Below are 22,217 nucleotides of genomic sequence, written 5' to 3'. Positions count from 1 at the left end.
TGGCTTTAAAAAGGCCAGTGCAAAATGGGCATTTTGACCAAAAAATTTGACCATTTTGACCATTTTGACCAACTTCAAAAAGACCGAAAACGCAAAAGAAACTTACCACTTCTTTGAAATGTAATAAAATTGTAACAGTTCAAAATAAAACAAACCAACAATTGCTAATTGAAACATTGGCATTTTATTGATGACATGTCAAGTTTTTGACCAAGATACACCATCTCATCAGTTTGTTCTACAGTACAGAACAGCACAGGGTGCAATGTCAGTCCCCTTTCAATAGCGTGTGTGGCCACCATTGTTTTGGATACAGGCAGTGCATCATCGGCGTATACTGCCTACCAGTCTTTGGATGGATTGCTGCTGGATTCTGTCCCACTCAGTCCTCAATGTCTGAAGCAGCTCTGCCCGTATCCTGGCCCTGCCAACTACGCGTCTCCCAAGCTCATCCCACAGATGCTCTATGGGATTCAGGTCAGGGGAGAGCGCAGGCCACTGCATGGTGTTGATGTTCTCGCCTTGGAGAAATGCAGTGGTAAAGCAGGCAGCATGGGGCCGAGCGTTGTCATGCTGAAAGGTTCTCAGTTCTGGGTGGTCTAGCAGGAATGGCAGCAGATGAGGTCGCAGGATGTTATCCACATACCGCTGGGCGTTAAGATTCCCATCCACAACCACCAGTGGCGTCCTGTACCGGCCTGATATGGCGGCCCACACCATCACACTTGGGCCACCCCACCTGTTGGCTTGACGCACGCAACAATCGGCATATCGCTCGCCAGTTCTTCTCCAGACACGCTCACGCCCATCAGGACTGTCCACACAGAACCTTGACTCATCGCTGAAAGCGACCTCGTTCCACTGCGCCAAGGTCCACCGCTGATGCTGCTGGCACCATCTCTGTCGGTTGCGGCGATGGGCAGCCGTCATCACGGGGCCTCTGTATGGTCTTCTGGCAGTCAGGCCATAGTCATGCAGTCGTCTTCGTGCAGTATCATTGGAGATCCGTGGGTTTGCACGCCCCGGAGTTTCTGCCGCAGTGCTGGATGCTGGACGGAATCGATCCCGCAGGTGACTTCGGACCATCTGCCTGTCCTGCCTTGCAGTGGTGACTCTTGGCCTCCCTGATCGAGGTCTGTCATCTGCAGAGATGTGGAGGGTGTCTCTGTCCACCAGGGCCGATATCGTCTGGTGTGAACAGCCAAGGTGACGTGCCACCTCACGGTAGCTCAGTCCGCCTTGCAGCATGCCCAGGGCACGCTGCTGTTGATCCCTTGACAATCGTGGCATGTTGATTGAAATGCCCATTTTGCACTGGCATTTTTAAAGCCAATATCAAGACATCACGTGCAGCTCATTAAAATCATCCCGTACCCCTTGGCTAATCACTGACAGTCAAAACGGCTGTTCAACAGCTGTGCTATGAAGTGACCATTGAAGGTTCAAGTGACCATAAGTGACTGTTTTGTCTGACAGTGAGGACACTATTGTCCACAAATAAGTTCACACATTTACTACACACAGTGTTATTGTTTACATTTAAAGGTTTCAAAGGTGGTAAGTTTCTTTTGCGTTTCAGTATATATATATATATATATATATATATATATATATATATACATACAGACTTGGCATTTAATATGGAATATATATTTTTTTCTTGACTTGGGTTTACTTTCTGAACTCAGTATATCAATCTGGTGAGTTTATTTTACCCTTCGGTGATGTCTTTGTTGAAAGAACCATGTCACTGATTGTCTTTCGCAGCAAGAAGTCAATAACAGGATTATATCACAGGTGGCGTGACAAAATGTAAGGACAGGTACATTTGACGATTGGCTTCACAATCTGGTATATAAGGGTTGTTGCGTTCTGTATTAGTGGAAAACAACTGCTGCATGTCTACAAAAGTTATTGCAGTTTCCTCTGGAGATGGTCCGTCAACTCGACAATGCTGTTTGTCATGGAGTGGTGGCTTTACGAAATTACGGCATGAAACAGCATGCTATTGCTCGGCAGTATGGCATCATTCAATGTCAGGTGTCAAAGATCCTGAAACGAAATGCTCAGAGGGGTGTCCCTACTCCAATACCGAGGCCAGGACGTCCCCGCAGAACCACAAGGAGGGATGATCGCCAGCTGCACCGGTTAGTCCGCAATGGCCGTACCAAGTCAGCTAATCGGCTTGGGGCTGAGTGGCAGCAACTGGCAAATGTGCCTGTATCCAGAAGGCTATTCAACCAACGACTGGTTCAAGCAGGCTATCGTGCCAGGCATCCGCTGAGAAAGCCATACCCGACCAGACAACACCGCTAGCGCCGATTGCAGGGGGCCAGAAAGCACCGTCAATGGCAGCCAGGACACTGGAATCACGTGATCTTCAGTGACGAGTCTAGATTTCTGGTCTATCGTCAAGATGGCCGTGTCCGAGTGCGCAGACAAGTGCATGAAGCCTACAACGAAGATTGTATAGTGCCAAGAGTCCAAGCTGGAGGTGGTGGGGTGACCGTTTGGACTGCTTTTCATGCAGGGGGCAAAACTGACCTGGGTGTTCTGAATGGAAACCTGAACCAGTTCAAGTACAGGGCCATTCTGGAAGAAACATTGCTTCCATTTGCTCGTGCAGCCTTTTGAGGAAACTTTGTCTTCCAAGATGACAATGCATGGCCTCATCGTGCTCGCATGATCCAACACTTTCTCGCTGACCATGGTGTAGAGCATATGGAGTGGCCTGCCATGTCCGCGGATATGAATCCGATAGAGAACTTGTGGGCAGAATTAACGTGTCAAATCGACCACTTGGACCAGCAGCCGACCTCTGTGCGTGAATTGCAGCAGGCTATTATCACTGCATGGCAAGCGATTCCTGTCCAAACCTTGGCAAATCTCGTGAACAGCATGCCTCAACGTGTACGTGCTCTCCTGAATGCTCGTGGGGGTTACACGAAGTACTGAACTGTAATTTTACTGTCCGTAATCCCAGTCGTAATTTAACTTTTGTTTTTGTTAAAAAAAAAATTGGCTAATGTGCAAAATAAAGAGATACTTCTGGAAAACGTACAGACGTTTAACACAGTACTGTCCATGAATTGAGTTCGATATCAGTTTACATCACTTTCAAGGATCAATTTATTTGTTTCGAAATGTCAAATGTGGTTTTTGTTTCTTTTAAAGGTCACATTAACAAAATCTAGAATAATTTCAACATAATTCCAATGAACTTTTGGTTCTAAGACATCTTGAAAAGTAAGTTCACCCCCAGAAAAAAAAAATTCCATATTAAATGCCAAGTCTGTATATATGTATATTTATACACACACACACACACACACACACACACACACACACACACACACACACACACACACACACACACACACACACACACACACACACACACACACATACATAATAGCCTGACAGATAGAGATGGGCAAGCCCTCATCCTGATGAGTACCTGATTCAATGTTCATTGAGACCGTCTTCTGAGAACTGTGCATCGACATTTTGACCCTTAAGAGAGAGACAGAGAGGGAGACAGAGAGAGACAGAGAGAGACAGAGACAGAGACAGAGAGAGAGAGAGAGAGAGAGAGAGAGAGAGAGAGAGAGAGAGAGAGAGAGAGAGAGCGAGAGAGAGAGAGAGAGAGAGAGAGAGAGGGGCAGAAATGTATACTAGTAAAATTCCTGATCAAAATGTGAGGAATATACCATATTCCTGCACATAAGGCATATCACATTGTTTATTTGAACATGAGCATGCTCACTACTCAGTTGAGATCGTAGTTTTTCATTTTGAGGATCATGCAACAATTTTCAAGTGCTCTGTTTTCCTAAATTGCTGAAGGACACATCCGCCAATGATATACATGTTTATTATTCTTGCACATGTGAGATGTGCTTGTTTATCACCACCACAAATCCTGATTGATAGCACTTCTTACAAGCAGCCAAATTCCCATGTGCCAAAAGGCTTGTGCTTCCCTTTGCCAAGTCTGCAACGCCTGCATCTCACTCGACTGTGCTGCTTGCACTGCAGTATAAATACCTTAAATCAAAATAAATACAGCTTTGCTGTGTGTACATCTTCTCTCCTCTATCCCCTGGCCCACCGAAACCCCTTCGTAGTTCTAAATCTTTCCTCTTTTCATTCCTGCCCATTCACGTCTTACAGCTCTCCACTCTCTCCATGCTCATCTCAACACCATGCACAATCTCGATTTGCCAGCACTGATTCAATTATGCTAAACGCAGAACATGTTCAGGCTAATGAAAGCTGTGAAGGAGCTGGGGCTCCCACGTCGATCGGAAGAATGGACGCGACAAAAAGCTGGAATTCATCCGAGTTGCTTTAATCAAACCTAACACTCAGGCACTCTGAAAAGCCCGTTTATCGGGCAGCAATATATATACATATTATCCCGGAGCGTTTGCCCAGGAAAGGCGAGAGGGGGCGTGGCCCAGCGTCCCGACCGAGGCCTGGCAAGTTGAGCGCGGGCCTGCCCGGGCGTCCTGGACGAGCCCGGCATGGTGATCGCTCCGCGTCCTTGATAGGTGCAAGGCGATTGTGAAAACCCAGCGGTAGCCGCTACACACGTCCCCCCAGAATCGACTTGCACCGGCAGGGTCAATTTGAGGGGGGTCCTGATGACCCGGCCGAAGCGACCCCTGGCGGGTCGTGGGAGGGGGTCCGGTGTGGTGGTGGGCGGTCGAGTGGGGGGCACCGTGGACGGGGGGCGGCCTCGCCGCGGCGGAAGGGCCACCCGTGGTGGGTGGTCGACGTCCACGTGCGCCGGCTTGAGGCGGTCCACCGCAATCCGGTCCGACCTGCCGCCGATGTCGATGACGAACGACTTGTCGTCCCGTCGCAGCACCCAGAAGGGCCCGTCGTACGGCGGCCGGAGTGGCCCCCGATGTGCGTCGTGACGCACAAAAACATACTCCGCTGTGCGAAGTGCTGGGGGGACATAGGACTGGGGGTCACCGTGGTGGGATGTTGGCACGGGGGCAAACCGTCGGGCGGCCTCCTGGAGGTCCGAGCGCTGGTGAGCTGCGGAACAGGGACTGGTAGCGTCGGGCACGAATTCGCCCGGGACGCGTAGCGCCTGGCCATAGACCAGCTCGGCGGTGGATGCCTGGAGGTCCTCCTTGGGGGCTGTGCGGAGGCCCAAAAGGACCCACGGCAGCCGGTCGGCCCAACCGCCGTCTTGAAGGCCGGCCATGAGCGCGGCCTTCATGGAGCGGTGGAATCGCTCGCACAACCCGTTTGCTTGGGGGTGGTAGGCCGTAGTACGGTGGAGCTTGACCCCCAGGTTGCGGGCGACCGCGCCCCACAGCTCGGAGGTGAACTGTGGTCCGCGGTCTGACGAGATGTCCGCCGGTGCGCCGAAGCGGGCGACCCAGGTGGCGATGAAAGCCTGCGCCACGTCGGCGGTGGTGGTGGAGACGAGTGGAACGGCCTCCGGCCACCTGGTGGTCCTGTCCACCATGGTGAGCAGGTGTGTGAACCCCCGTGACGGGGGGAGGGGGCCCACCAGATCCACGTTGACGTGGTCGAAACGTCGTTCGGGCACGGTGAAAGGTGCCAGCGGGGCCTGGGTGTGTCGGTGGACCTTGGCCCGTTGGCAGGCCGTGCAGGTGCTAGTCCAATCGCGGACGTCCCGACGAAGGCCGTGCCAGACGAATCGCGCCGACACCAGCTTCTGGGAAGCTTTCCGGCCCGGGTGGGAAAGGCCGTGGAGGGAGGCGAAGATGCGGCGTGGCCAGGTGACGGGCACGATGGGGCGAGGCTGGCCTTGGGAGACGTCGCAGAGCAGGACAGTGTCCGCGAAGGGGATGTCGGCCAGGCGGAGGCCCGTGTCCGCCGCCCGGAGGGCTTGCACCATGGTGTCGGTGGTTTGGTCCGTCGCCATAAGCGCAAAGTCCACGCCCAGGTGGACCGCGTTCGCGCTGGCCCGGGAAAGACAGTCGGCCACGGCGTTGTTTTTGCCGGTGACGTGCCGGATGTCCGTGGTAAACTCCGACACGGCGGAGAGGTGGCGCTGTTGGCAGGCCGACCACGGCTCCGTGACCTTGGCCATGGCGTAAACCAACGGCTTGTGGTCGACGAACGCCGTGAAAGGTCGGCCCTCCAGGAGGTGGCGGAAATGACGGACGGCCAGGTGTAGACCGAGGAGCTCCCGGTCAAACGTGCTGTATTTGAGCTCGTTCGGCCGGAGCTGCCGGCTGAAAAAAGTGAGTGGCTGCCAAACCCCGTTCACCCATTGCTCATGTACGGCGCCCACCGCGTAGTCGGAGGCATCCGTGGTGAGGGCGATGGGAGCGTTGAGCACCGGGTGAGCGAGCAGTGTTGTGTCGGCGAGGGCCCGCTTTGAGCTTTGGAAGGCCGCATCCATTGCTGCGGACCAGGCGATGTCGTGCTTGGCCGGCTTGCCCCGGGAGGGCTTCGTAGAGGGGCCGCATGAGTTGAGCAGCGCGGGGCACGAAGCGGTGATAAAAATTCACCATTCCCAGGAATTCCTGCAGGGCCTTTATGGTGCGGGGACGCGGGAACGTGGTGATGGCCTCGACCTTGGTTGGCAGCGGCACAGCCCCGTTCTTGGTGATGTGGTGGCCCAAAAAATCAACGGCTGTCGTGCCGAAGTGGCATTTGGCCGGGTTGACGATGAGGCCGTGCTCGCTGAGGCGCCCGAACAGTGTTCGGAGGTGGAGGAGGTGCTCGGCCCGGGACGTGCTGGCGACGAGGATGTCGTCCAGGTAAACGAAAAGGAACGGCAGGTCACGCAGCACGCCATCCATCAAGCGCTGGAACGCCTGAGCCGCGTTCTTGAGACCAAACGGCATCCGCAAGAATTCGAATAAGCCGAACGGCGTGATGACTGCCGTTTTAGGGACGTCGGCCGCCCTGACAGGTACCTGGTGATATCCCCGTATGAGATCAATTTTCGAAAAAATGACCCGTCCCGCCAGACGGGCGGAGAAGTCTTGGATATGCGGGATCGGGTACCTGTCGGGGGTGGTAGCATCATTGAGACGGCGGTAGTCGCCACACGGGCGCCATCCACCCCCCGGCTTTGGCACGATGTGCAGTGGCGAGGCCCACGCGCTATCGGAGCGCCGCATGATGCCGAGGTGCTCCAATGCGTCAAATTCGGCCTTCGCCACGGCGAGCTTGGCTGGGTCGAGGCGGCGGGCCCTGGCGTAGACCGGCGGGCCCGTGGTTGGTATGTGGTGCTCGATCCCATGCCGTACTGCGACGGCCGAAATCGTCGGCCGCGTGAGGGCCGGGAACTCCGTGAGCAGGCGAGCAAACTCGTTCGCCGCCGGGACGGCGCATGCCAGCTCGGTCGGCGCGGAGCTGCTCAATGTGCATACCAGGGAGCTGAAGGTTTCGGCGTTGATTAAACGACGCCGTTGGACGTCCACCAGCAGTCCGTGTGCGCAGAGGAAGTCGGCGCCTAGCAGAGCCATGGGCACGTTTGCGGTTACAAACGTCCAAGCAAAGTGTTGGCCGCCGAAGCAGAGGGTGACGTTGCGCGGGCCGAAGGTGCAGATGGTCGATCCGTTGGCCGCAACCAAGGAGGGGCCGCAAACCGCGGACTGCCTGTCCTGGTCAGAGGCGGGTATGACGCTCAGTTGGGCGCCGGTGTCGCACAGGAAGCGCCGTCCGGACGCTTTATCCGTGATGAACAGTAAGTTGCCCGTGTGGCCGGCGCTCATGGCTGGTAATGAACGCCGGCCCGGCCGTTTCCCGGCCTGCCGAAGGTGCACGGGGGTCGGCATGTCCGGGCCTTCTGTCCGAACCTGGCATGATAGTAACACCACGCTTGGTCAGGTGGAGGCCCTGGTCGTCGTGCTGGAGGTGGTCGGCTCGGTGTAGCGGCCGCCAATTGCGTCGGCAGTTCGGTCGTCGACCGTGCCGGGTGCTCGGGCGCCATGGGTGTTGCGTCGGACGGCGGTGGGTCCCATGTCGCCGCTGCGATGCGCTGACCTGCGGCGGAGATCTTGTCGGCTTCTCTGGCAAGGGCCCGGGGATCTGTGATCGTCGTGCTTGCCAGGGCGAGGCGTACCGGGTTAGGCAGCTGACGGAGGAACAGCTCCCGGAACAGGAATGCCGGAGAGTGCTCGCCGAGCAGTGAAAGCATGTAGTCCATTCGCTCGGAAGGGCGCGTGTCGCCGAGCTCGGGCAGGTCGAGCAGGCGCCGTGCGCGTTCCGCCGATGGGAGGGCGAAAGCGTCGAGGAGAAGCTTCTTAATCGCGCCGTATTTGTCAGCGGCTGGCGGGCTCTCGAGGAGGCTCAGGGCGCGGGCCGCGGTGGCCGAACCGAGCGCTGCTACCACATGGTGGAAGCGGGTGTCGTCGGCCGTGATGCCTCGCAGGGCGAACAGGGAATCCGCCTGTGCGAACCAAACCGCCGCGTGAGCCTCCCAGAAAGTAGGCAGTTTAAGGGCGACTGCCGTGTCCATGTCGGTAGGTCACCAATGAAGGAGCTGGGGCTCCCACGTCGATCGGAAGAATGGACGCGACAAAAAGCTGGAATTCATCCGAGTTGCTTTAATCAAACCAAACACTCAGGCACTCTGAAAAGCCCGTTTATCGGGCAGCAATATATATACATATTATCCCGGAGCGTTTGCCCAGGAAAGGCGAGAGGGGGCGTGGCCCAGCGTCCTGGCTGCGGCCTGGCAAGTTGAGGGCGAGCCTGCCCGGGCATGCCCGGGCATGCCCGGGCGTCCCGACTGAGGCCTGGCAAGTTGAGCGCGGGCCTGCCCGGGCGTCCTGGACGAGCCCGGCATGGTGATCGCTCCGCGTCCTTGATAGGTGCAAGGCGATTGCGAAAACCCAGCGGTAGCTGCTACAGCTGCCCCATTAAAATGCTCTCCTTCTGAATGGATGCTTTCATTATACCAATCGTGTAACTTCTGGAAATATTTTAGCAATCCACTTTTTTGATCTCTTGCAAAACAAGGGTCTTTTGTGAGTAAAGTGCTTGTTTGAGAACTTGAATTCCTTGCTCCATGAGAAACTGCCAGTGCCGGATAGACATCACAGTGTGCATCGGAGTGTCCTCATGCTGTAGCACAACTTATTGTGTGGGGATGTTCATTTGTTCTTAAGTGACACCAGCTTGTTTTTGATGCTTTTTTCGCTCCTTCTCCATCAGAAAAATTGATTTATGGTCCATAAGTCTCTCAATTAGATCGAAATAACTTGAAACGTATCATTTTCACAAACGATTTGTGCAAGCGCACTTTCTCAACAATCACGAGAACTCCTCATATGTTTGTGAACTACCATCGAAATGTCCACATATGCCTGTTAAACATGCCATTTAGCCATCTTCACAAGTTGAAAACAATTTCATGTTCATTAGTTATATACTCATAGTTAACAGAGGTTATGAGAAAACCGACTTCATACTATGAACGTCACACCAAATTTGCATTCAGAAGTCATTTGAGAAGGGCGATAGAATACTGTTGCTTGCGTTACGTCTTTCCAAGAACATACACACGTAATCGTACTATTGATACAAGTTGCGAACTAGAACGGAACTCGGTAGAGAGCATATTCCCATATCCCACCCATAGATATTGTATCCCAATATCCCACCAACAGGTCGGATCTGAATTCGGACCTGAACCAAAGTCTAATCGACTTGTTCTTGTCACCTAACCATAGTTTTGTCATAATACATCCACAACTTTTTGAAATATCGTGCTATACTGTATATCGTCTATGGCCCTATCTCTCAGTGGTGAAAAATCACTTTTGAAATTCTCTGATCCAGATATTCACCAAAATCTAATCAATTTGTCTTTGTCACACACGCAGCATGTCCACCAAGTTTCGTCCAAATCTGGCTATAACCTTTTAAGATACCCTGCTCAGAGTCAGACAGACAAACAGACAACGGTAAAAACAACCTCCCGTCCACCTTCGGTGGCGATGATAATGATCAAGTGATTTCATTTTCTATTATAAAGTGCATTCCATAAAAAAGTACAGTTGATTTAACCATTTATTGAGGTCCGCTTCTTTGCTATACGAGCTTCCGGTTCTTCAAAACACACATGGCAATATGGACATTATCATTCATCATCTGAGGATGGAGCACCTCAAACAGCATTCAATCATATTAACATGAAGATCATTCATAAACACAATAATTCTTTCATTCTCGGACTCATCAGCCAGGAGATGGTGGGTGGAAGACCATCAGTTAAACAGTGCTATACAATTAGGCAGTGGTTGTGGTGGAGTCCCATAAGTCCTTTGACAGAGCACAGGTTGCTCACGATACATTGTGAACGTTTCTAATACTGGAATTGATCCTTGATAGGTCACAGCTCCATTGCAGGAGTGTGGAAATTTTCCAATAAACAGCCATAGGGATCAAACCCACACCGTGAGTGGTTTTACCCACTTTACTGCCAAGTGGCTCGTTTCATCACTTCCTGCCAAAAGAATCGGAATGGATGATAAAATTTTATAAAGTCCTTTTCATGTACACATTATAAAAAGTTATAGATCAGAGAGGCCTTCTGAAATAAAAAATGTCTTCAGCTCGATCATGAGTGGAAATAAAATTTCAAAGAGCAAATAGACAAATGGAAGAAGTTCTCGAGCCGAGGAAAACGAATTAAAAAGTCAATGATCACTGATGGATTTCCTGATCGACAGAAACCACCCACACCCGTTTACCTCAGATCCACATGTTACACATTGGCTGGCCCTCAGGTAGTGAATGTAATATTGGGTGGCTGTTGTGAACAAGGACCAAGTGTCTGACCATAGGATATTTTTGCTTGCATGCGCAAATTGTGAAGGGATTGTGAAAAATAATTCTCTTTGTCTTCAAGTAATTTGGTAAAATTCAATCATTTTATGGACCCCCGATTACACAGACACCACTTTCTTGTCATGGTGCATGGTGTGGACTGGTGGAGTGTCTATAAATCAATTTGATCGTGGACTGGCTATCCTGAAACGGCCCAGGTGTCCAGATACTTTAAAAAAGAAGAATGTTCCAGGCAGCTTACCAACACGCCAAGTTTATGTAACGCATAACTTTCATCATCATACTAAAATACGCAATTTGGTGTCTGTCCGTCTGTCGATTTTTGACCGCGATACATTTGGTCGTTACTAATCTAATCTCATCCAAACTTGACAGGAGGACTAAAGGTCACACAATGAAGGTTGTAGCAAATTAATTTGCCCCCCTTCCCCATGGGGGTATTCCCTGCCAATGTGGATGAGTGTTGAGGTGTATATCCATGCTAAGATAGCTTTATCGTGATGTTTTTCCAAAAAGACGCTTCTAATAACAAAACTAATGATAATAGCATAATATTAATGTTATATAAAAACAATACAATACGAATAATATCCCACCTCCCCCAAGGGGTTTTTCCTCCTTGAACAAACACCATGTTAATGTGTATAAATAGCTTATCATGGCATTTTTGTGGGAGCAACTCAACCAGAAGTAAAAACAAGTACAGATACATTCAAAGTACACCGCCCCCATGCCAAATAAATAAATATCCTCCAGCACGGGGCACTGACGGGGCGCCTTCGGCACCCAGCAATACCACCATGCAGCTCATAGAGACTGTATTGGGAGGGAGAGGTATACAATAATTGATTGATTAATTCCATAATTAAAATCAATTTACAATGATCATGAAATATTTTCTTAATCAATTGGCTAATAGCATACCTAAACTACCAGTGCTTCAATCAAAGCTATAACTTTTAGAAAATTAATTAAATAGGTCATTAATCGGGGAAAAAATAATTAATTAATTAATTAATCAATAAATAATTAATCAATTAATTGATTCATCAATAAATCAAAAATATCCTTTAAACTAGCTAACTTGGTCACATCACTTGGTCACTATTGTGTCCAAATATTAGCTTCCTAGCTCAAAAGCTGCCTGAGATAATGTTCAGAGGAGAAAGGAAATAAATAAGTTCTTAATTAATCGATAATAATTAAGTAATTGATCAATTAATTAATTAATCAAAAAAACAAAATGTACCGTCTTTGCCAAAGCACTTGCTCACTATTGTGCCGAAATTTCAGCTTCCTAGCTCAAAGGATGGCTGAGATATCGCCCGGACAAACAAGAAAACAAGAAAACAAACAAGAAAACAAGAAAACAAACAACCAGAGTGAAAACTGAGTTCTCCCTTTCAGCACGCATCATTGCCAGGCCTCTTCAGTGCCCAGCAATGACGTTATGCAGCACCTGGAAATTGCATAGGAAAGGAGCGGTATACAATATTATAAACCACAAACGCTTATGATTAACTTTTAAAACAGTCGCTAATGCTGTTTAACACTAAACTGAAAGAAATTTGGAGGAATCTGGACATCAGTCTCTGCTTATCATGTCGACGAACTCGCCTGATCAAAGATCTACTGTAGGCGATATACCCCACAATGGTTAACAACAGACCCTTCCTGTCACTAACGTGGAGTTCTTCCATGGAGTTTTTCATGGTATTTTTTCCAAAGCTGCTTCTCATTACCAAAGTAATAACAACACCTATGATAACAGCATAATATTATTGGTATTACGAAACAATATCCCCCCAAACCAAGGTGTTGGTTTGTGACTTGCGATAGTTCACGCCCTCAGCCTTTCCCCAACCCCCCCTCCCCCCCTTCTCCCTCCACCCGACCCGACACCCTCACGGAAGTAAATTTTATTGTCGGGAATTTAGAATGGTGAGGCATGGCTTGATCCTTTCAATGACCTGATCTAACATAAGTAATAGTGATAATAATTTGCAATACTAATACGGATAACAACATGACTCCCCCTGCCAATCCGGTAGTGAGCGGGTGTGCTAGTTAATCTAAATCACTCAAATATGACGATAAAAAAACGTGCTTCATCACATGAGACCAAACATATTCACTGCAAAAAAAAGGAAGTGAAACCACCCAACTGACCCCAGTGAAGATGAGCAAAACATGGATGGAGCATAAATATGCATTTGTAAAATGAAACTTGTTTCCATCACACCAGCACTTTTCCCTAACAAAGGAAGTGAGCACATTCTACAGGTTTCGCTATTTAATGAAGCATGCACAAAAGAAGAGGCCATTGGGCCTGTCCAATATTCCCAACAAAATGATAGTTATAATAAAAATGGATGATATGGTAATGTCTGAAATCGTTCACTTTGGTCCTGAAATGTCGATGATGACCCTTAAATGGAATGGTGGTCAGTCCAGTGTTGCTTCTGAGCCCCAGAAGCGTTCACCACTTGGCATAGCCGGTGGCCAATTATCACTTCTAAGATAGTTGGAAGCCTTACAATAAAATAAAAAAGCACTGATGGCCACTTGATACCAAAATGTAACCAGAACCATTGTGATAAGTTTAAAGTGCATCCAGGAACTCAAAATACCAGCTGCTAAGGAGACAGCATGGCCATCTTTACTGTCAATTATCTCCAGACTAAAATGAAGAAATATTCTTAGTGGTGAAGGCTCATGTCGATCTGCATCGGTGTACAGGTAGAATAATGGATGAAATCAACGGAACATTGATAGAGGTATGCTAACCACCTTGGGAAGCAAGGGGAAGCTGACGTTTCAGGCATTGACCTTACGGCGGAGCAAAAGGAAGACAATCTCATCACGGGAGATACTAATAACGTTGAGTTATACATTCCACAGAATCCAGGAGAGACTGACGTGATGCTGGGGCGCCAGCCCATAGGGAGGAGCGGTACTCCATGAGCTATGGGCAAAAACCTTTGTGGGCTTTGAGTAACTCTGATTTTTTAAATACTGATTTGGAAAGCTTAGGAATGTCAGTGCGGAGCTTCCGCTGAAAATATCAAGCACTTAGCTTGTTTTTAACCCAAAGCATGCAGCAGGAAAATAAGCATACCATAATGATAATCCCATGAGGAAACAACCATCAAAACAAATAAACATAAAGACGTAAATTATGTGCATACCTGTATGGTTTGTCGGTTGTACACCTTGACAACATGGAAACCAAAGCTGTAAACACCTTTTCGAGGAGCCACAAATGTTCCCGTCTCCTTGTCAAAACAATTCCCAACATTCACCATCAGCTGGAATCAGAGTGGATAAAAAGGAGGGATCATCAGAGTGTTGATTATTGTCCCATGACTGTAAAAGGCAACACATGATTCTTACAAAAATATGTTCACTTAGAAAGGGCACGATAATTTTTTTAAAGGCAGAATTATATAAAATACAGTTTTGTTAATAATTATAGAGTATAATACATGGGAATTCTGTTGCAGTGAAGTTATAAGAAACATACAAGGAACAGAAACAACTGTGGATATAACAACTATCTGGGATTCCTCATCACAGTGGTTGTACCCCTCCCCCTTCCGGCCCCCCCAACGCAAGTCAGGGGTCAATTTTTTCCCACTTTTCCCTCCTGCCCGGATTCCTCAGAGTAGCGCGGCCATGGTCAGAGCGCCAATCGGTCCCCATGGATGGCCCACTCCCTGTTTCTGTTTCTCTCTTTTTTACACACACACACACACACACACACACACACACACACACACACACACACACACACACACACACACACACACCCACACATACACACACACACACACACACACACACACACACACACACACACACACACACACACACTCTCTCTCTCTCTCTCTCTCTCTCTCTCTCTCTCGGTCCTGGCTTCATGAAGGCACAGGCACATCATCTTGGATGTGTGGGATCTCTGAGTCCCTCCTGGGAGATTGATTGGCTGTCTCTGTGTCACAGGCCTGTTTGAGAGAACTCTCAAGGGCTACACAACAATAACAACAACAACTGCAGATATTCCATCAACAACTGCAGATTAAACTGGAACAGGTTCACAACAGGCAGGTTATGAATGAATGAAAACCCCCTCGGGTACTGAAATAAGTAAATGCAGGGTCATGTCCCAAAGAGAAGAGGTGTCAGTCAGAAGAACGACAACGTAGGGGAGAACGGGGTAAATACGGACATGGGGTAATTGCGGACAAGGCTGTTACAGGAATTTCGCGATAGCTGGCGCTGTTCCGTCATCACTCGTGAGTGGCCTAGCAGGTAACAAGGTAAATACCAGCTAACTTCTATTATTTCCCTCATTTAAAGAGAAGTAGTCAGTCAGAGAGTTAAGTACACCCCCTAAAATGTGTTCCTAGATTTTGCTGTTTGGGTTTATTGCTGTCAGTCGTTTTGGTTAATCATCGATTTTATTAGAAACGTGTATTCAGTTTGAAGCATGGTTTACGTACATACAGTGTCAATTGATGTAATGAGACAGTGTTGTTTGGAGGAAAGTATCGTGTGTCAAAGGTCAATGTGGGGTAATTGCGGAAGGGTGTCCGCTATTGCCCCATTCATGTTTTCTGCGGTCTATATTGAATTCTAATGCATTTAATGTTAATTGCACATTTAATTTTTAATGTTAATTTAATTTAACACATTCACCCCTGATAACTTCCTTGTATTTGTGCGTCTTACAGTTAAAATTGTCCTTTTGCAGAAACATGTAGCTACCAACTCACCAATTGTCTGACTGGAACATTGATGGGTTCCAGATCAAGAATGAAAGTGTTTCACAAATCTCGTTTGTTTTGTATTTCGATTGTCATTTGTTTTCTAAAGTTTCATTTTATTTTGGTGTGTGATGAAGGCTTATTAAAATTGTTTATGTGTATTGGTTTAAAAGACCTTGTCCAATAACTTCATCAATTTAAAGAAAGGAAACACAGTCATTAGTGCAGGACTTGTAACTCGAGTGATCACTTCATTTAAAAAAATAACAATATACGACAAACAAATATTACACATTTCAATGTTAATCTATAGACGAAAATATTTCATTGTAGGCCTATTGGGAACATTTCATTGTAGGCCTATTGAGAAGATAACTACTTAGCATCTCTGGTGTCTTAAAAGGTCGTTTAGCCTGTTAGAAAAGGGGAGGGGGCTTATGCAAGACCCTAAAAGTCGACTTCTTCACTTGTCCGTAGTTGCCCCACCAGGTGTCCAGTTTTCCCCGCTAGCGGGCGGGGAATTGCGGACACTTACGAAAATGGTTTCTTAAAGATAACTTAAATATAGAAAAACGTTTTAGGTATGTATCTATCTCATATTGAGGGGATGCCTCATATGTATCTGCTACCATGTTAATTTGAGAGTTATACTACTCATTGTGCAGATACAGAGGTTTAAAAATCTGTGTCCGTATTTACCCCGTTCTCCCCTATTGAAAAGGTTGCCAGAGTGAAAGGAGTTGCCGAGCACCGTTCTCTGCAGCAGCCTGTGCGCACCTGTGGTGAATGCTACAGCAGTGCCGCCATTACCAACAACCACATACATCTCCCACCCTCCATTTAACCCCTCATTATTTTTTTATCTGCCCACAGCATCCAGTTCATTCATTAATTTGGAAATTCCCACCATCCCTCTGTATATCCTCTCTTCTTCACCAGGTTTGTGGCAGCAGGTAGTGTTTAACTCAAGCTTAGTGTTTTCTATGTCAAGGCTCCATACAAATTTGTGTTTTAAGTGTAATATGTTATTGCAGTACCATGGTTGTTTTATTGATATTTTCGATTATTAAAAACGTGTTTGTAATTATTAGAGTGGAGTCGTCCACCTGTCTTGCCATTTACAACAATATGGAGTTGTTAGTAACTGTGGGCTGCCATCCACTCAGGCCCAAAATTAACCGATCACCACTGCGTTACCTGGGGTCATACCCCATGCATGCGGGGTCTCGAAGCAACGCGCTTAATTGAGTCCACTTTCCCACACCCTGTGCACAGGACAGTATTTCCAAGTGATAAATGACTATGGCACACTTACTAGAAAGAACCCAAGTAAATTACATTACTGCCAATATAAAAAAATAGACAATCAGTTGGGTCCGGGCCGAGCTAGACACAGCGATGAGAAGAGGCTGAATGGGACATAATTTTCAATGTATGAATGGTTTCCCTGGAAAGGTAGTGGCAGCAAAAATAGCACATCTGATTAAACTGGAATTATATAAGTATGTAGAAGCATCGGGGATAGAGGGGTACATGGAAATTGGTAGAACTGATAGGTTACCTTAGGATTTGGGTATGGATTGGTGATTGCATGCCTGTGTCACGATTGTGATGCCTATGAGAGGGTCTCATCACAAGGTAAATGTGCTGTTAGTTTTTGTTAATTTCTCATCATAATTTTAAAATAGTCTTTAACCCTACAACTGACAAAATAAATAAAAATGTGTATACTGGATATATATATATATATATATATATATATATATATATGAATGTAAATATCTATATATATTGTACTTGCCCCTATTCTCCTCCCTACTCCCCCACCCCTGCTCCTCTCCAGTGGAATTAAGTTGATATATCGAATTATTATTAATCTGTCTGTCTGTCCCGAAAGTACTGCCTCAGTTTTAAGGCTAGCCCTGCTAAACTTTCTGTGGAACGTTTTGGGGTCTCAGCGGATGCCTGAAGATGGATGGGAGGTTTTATAAATTACAATACAATTATTTTGAGATTCCACCTGCACAAAACTACTCTCTCTGCATGGAAAATTATTCGCGGGTTCAGCATTAACAGTTTCGCCATTTACCGCATGTGGAAACATTCGCTGGTTCATCATTGTCACTATTATTGGCTTCTTTCATCATCATTAAAGGTACAATGATTTTACACAGTATTACACGGTTTTGGGGCCAGCCCCACCAAATTTTCTGTGCAGCCTTGGGATCACTTCCTGCACATGTCCTATAGTGCGTGGGAGTTTTCATAGAATTTTAAAAAACTTTTTTTGAGATTTTGAGCATCCACCCATACACAGCACAAGTACCTCACTAGTAGATTCATTAATTGATTGATGGACATAATGTGGCGTTGATATACACAAGCATGATGGAAATGCGTGTCAATGAAGCGTTGCACGTCCCGTTCAAATTGGTTGCGTTTGTTCTTTTCTTTGTCTTTTTCTCCAATCTTCTCCTTTTTTCTCATTTCTCAAAAAACTTCCAGCATGAATATTTCACAATACAATTAATTGTTAATTCTGATGAAGCAATTTTAACCATTTATACATCATTCATATAACCTCAGCTTGTCTGAATTATTAATGAACATTTGCTTCGTCATCAAAACAACATAATGAAAAGCTGACCTTAATGGGTATGAAACACCAAATTAGGGATTGGAACCTATCAGAATTTTAAATATCGGAAAGGATCGAATCCCCATGTGATAATCCAGGGACAAGCCCAAAGCTATCAGACATTTGGTAACCATTTATACTTCAACTTCCTTCTTACCTGAAGATTAATAAGACAAGTTTGCACAACCTTGTTATACCGTTGTTAATTTTGCTCCTTCCTTGTGGGATAACTTTACCTATGTCCCATTAACACATTCGCTCTCTATAATGCATGGACTTGATCATGTGCATGTCAAATAGGAACACGTTTACACTCGTATGTGTGACTACATTGTGTGAGTTCATTGGATAATTTTTAAAAGCTTTGGGATACAGTGTTGAGGCTCATTGGGGAGCGACACAGAACAGATCGGAACATGACAGGATGAAAGGAATAGTTGAAGGAGAGGGGGCACACTCACCAACATCAGGGTAGAGGGACAAAAAGGGACAAAAAGATGAACGAATGAGTGGAGGAGAGCAGCAATTCTGAACTTTGAAAGTTTCACCAGAATGGAGTTACTGGCAGATCATGTACACCCAACAGAACATGTAGATGTGAGGGGGGACATAGCACAGAACGTGTAGAGGGGTGCAAGACCAGAAAGGAGGCGGTATAACACCGGAAGACCACCAAGTACCTGTTGAAGACACAGACCAAGTTGACAAAGTTGACAAAAAACCCAAAAAGATTAAAAGCAATTTCACTTATACAGTCACATGAAAAAGTAAGTACACCCCATGTAAAGTTTTGACTTTTTCAACATATTTCAACATACAGCTATTTGATCTTCATTTCAATAATATTGATAGATAAAGGTGATATAATATAACAAATATCATGAAACATTTACATTTTGTAGTCCATTGTATAATTTAAATAAACATAAATGCAAATTTCGCATGTGGAAAAAGTAAGTACACCCTTGGCTCTAATAGGTGGTATTGCCCCCTTTGGCAGAAACAACTTCAAGTTGGCGTTTCTTATAACTGTCTACCAGTCTCTGACATCGACTGGGAGAAATTTTTGCCCACTCCTCCATGCAGAATTCTTTCAGCTGTGCGATGTTTGAGGGGTTTCTTGCATGCACAGCTCGTTTCAAATCCCCCCACAACATCTCGATGGGATTTAGATCCGGGCTTTGAATTGGCCATTGCAGAACCCTCCATTTCTTTCTTTTCAGCCATTCCTTGGTGGATTTACTGGTATGTTTAGGGTCATTGTCATGTTGCAAGGTCTACCTTCGGTTGAGCTTCAACTCTCCGACAGATGGCCTCACATTATCCTCAAGCACCCTCTGGTACAATGAAGAATTCATAGTGGATTATATGATGGTGAGCTGCCCAGGCCCTGATGCAGCAAAGCTGCGTCAAACCATAATATTTCCACCACCATGCTTTACAGTTGGTATCAGGTTGTTGTGGTCAAATGCTGTCTTTGGTTTTCGCCAAACATGTCTTCTGGTACTGTGGCAAAATAGCTCTACCTTTGACTCATCTATCCAGAGCACATTGTTCCAGAAGTGCTGGTCTTTGCCTAGGTGTTCATTGGCAAACTTTAGTCTTGCCTTGATGTTCTTTCTGGACAGCAACGGTTTCCTCCTGGCACACCTCCCATGTAGATCAAATTTGTGCAGCCTCTTTCTAATGGTAGACTCGTGCACTTTGACATCAACAGTGGCAAGAGCTACCTGTAGGTCCCGTGATGACATTCTGGGATTCTTAGAGATTTCTTTCAGCATGTTGCGCCAGTTGTGGTCTGCTCTCGGGCTGAACTTGCTGGGGCGGCCTGGCCTGAACAAGTTTGGCAGTTGTTTGGAATCTTCTCCACTTGTAGATGATCTTCCGGACAGTCTAATGATTCATTTCAAATTGTTTGGATGTCTGTTTAAATCCCTTCCCAGACTCGTAGGCATCTATAACCTTCTTTCTGAAGGCCTCAGAGAGTTCTTTTGATCTAGGAATGGTGACGCCACACACTTCAACAACAAAGAGCAAACCAAACTAAGGTTTAAATAAGACTAAGTTTTAACTTGACTGAGGCTTGACTTGATTGAGGTTTAACTAAGACAGGTTCCTCCAAGATCCTCTCCAACGATGTTCTAATTATTTCCACCTGAGCTGGTGCACCTGATTCTAATTTTAGGTATTTGAAGTAGTGATAAATGTAGGGGTGTACTTACTTTTTCCACATGCGAAATTTGCATTCATGTTTATTTAAATTATACAATGGACTACAAAATGTAAATGTTTCATGATATCTCTCTATATTATAAAAGAACGTTTTTGTTTGTTTGTCTGTGCAAGCTAATCTCCTGAACGGTGAAAGATAGGAGGAAAACTCCAATATAAAAAATGTCGGGATGGGCCCCGGGAAGGTTTTAGCCTAGGTGGCGAGGCTGGTCGAGGCCCATTTCACAATTAAAAGTTAAGCTGAATTATAGTCGTCAATCTTCTACGGCCGCGAGTAAAAGCTGAATTGTTGTAGTAAATTCATTCAAAAGGAACTAAAAATGTCGGGACGGGCCCCAGGAAGGTTATTGGCTAGGTAGCGAGGCCTGTCGAGGCCGCTTCGGCCAGGCTGGGCCCATTTCACAATTAAAAGCTGAGCTGAATTGTCGTACTCAATCTTCTACGGCCGCGAGTAAAAGCTGAATTATAGTAGTAAATTCATTCAAAAAGAACCCGGGCAATGCCGGGTGCTTTTGGCTAGTTTGTTATATTATATCACCTTCATCTATCAATATTGTTGAAATGAAGATCAAATAGCTGTATGTTGAAATATTTTGAAAAAGTCAAAACTTTACATGGGGTGTACTTACTTTTTCATGTGACTGTAAGTGAGAAGATATTTTCAATAAAAGGTTCTTTAACCTTCTCGTGCACTCATTCTGTCTAGGAAAACCAAATGGAAGGAAAAGTCAATTAAAAGATACTGACATATACCAATTATTTGATTGTCCTTAGTAATATTTCATTACTTTGTGCATTTCTGCTCCATTCAGGGGCATGTTCGCTCCAGCGCCCCGGTGTCATAGAAGCAGTTACAAGGCAGAAAATGCATTGGGTGGTTTGCAATTTCTTTTCCAAGTGGTCATAAGAGTGGGAATTTGGAAATTTGGAAGAGGATGGTACACAATGGCTGACTCTTTTCAAATTAGGGTCCACCAACAAATGCTAGTGGATGGGTCTTCAACGCCTGTGCACACAATTATGCGACACCTTGCCAGTGAAGCGTTAAGATGGCAGGTTACACTTAGGTCGGGAATTGAACCCGGTCTCAATAGCTCAGGGGATATGTGCACTAACATACATACATGTTAATAATGGCATGCCCCATCTCTCGATTACCATTAGTTGTTCATGTTTGAGCATAACATGTGGATTCTCAAGAACTGGGCCAAAGCACTCAAGACTACGCATGTCTAGAACCCTAAGGAGGCCGGGCGATACCTCCATTAATTTCCATTACCATCCCTTCACTAAACCTGCCAGCATTTCTGACAACATCCCACTTAAAAGCCCCATAAGACCAATGATCTGGTCAGAAACCACAGGACTAAGGGAGCTCTACCATATGCCAAGGACATAAATTACTTGGTAAGCAAGTACATCACCCGAATACCCATGTGGGTGGCATTCCAAGCACAGGCTCAAGAAGCAAGCAAACCTTCTTATTAACTGTGGATGGATAAGGATTTGTGGGTGATCCCAACTGACCAACAAAAGCATGTCTTTGATTCTATCGATGGCAGACAACAGAACTAAAAGCAGCCGCAATAAGGAACAACAGATACTTTTTCCTTTGTACAAAGTCAGTGCTTGTGCCAGCGCTAAGGTCCATTTATATGGAAGAAAACTTCATGTATAACCTTCATGAGCAAATTAAAAACAAAGATTTGAATCTTTGAATTCTCCTTAAGCACAGGATGGTGCAGAGGTAGTGCACCTGCTCTTCAGCCAACTAGTCGGGG

At 46.4% G+C, this 22,217-nt stretch overlaps 1 protein-coding gene across 1 annotated transcript in view; it reads right to left on the bottom strand.

Moving 5' to 3' along the window:
• Window positions 1-22,217, bottom strand: part of LOC137433695 (cerebellin-1-like) — a 157,368-nt gene that overhangs the window by 45,620 nt on the left and 89,531 nt on the right. The window contains exon 4 of the mRNA XM_078785187.1: window positions 13,989-14,108. Within this exon, the coding sequence (XP_078641313.1) occupies window positions 13,989-14,108 (120 nt within the window). The remainder of the gene's footprint in view (window positions 1-13,988; window positions 14,109-22,217) is intronic.

Source organism: Myxine glutinosa, chromosome 10 (genome assembly GCF_964187855.1).
Source record: "Myxine glutinosa chromosome 10, kmMyxGlut1.1, whole genome shotgun sequence".
Classification (NCBI taxonomy): domain Eukaryota; kingdom Metazoa; phylum Chordata; class Myxini; order Myxiniformes; family Myxinidae; genus Myxine; species Myxine glutinosa.
The sequence above is the reverse complement of the archived record's forward strand: the minus strand, read 5'-3'. Positions and strand labels throughout refer to the sequence as shown.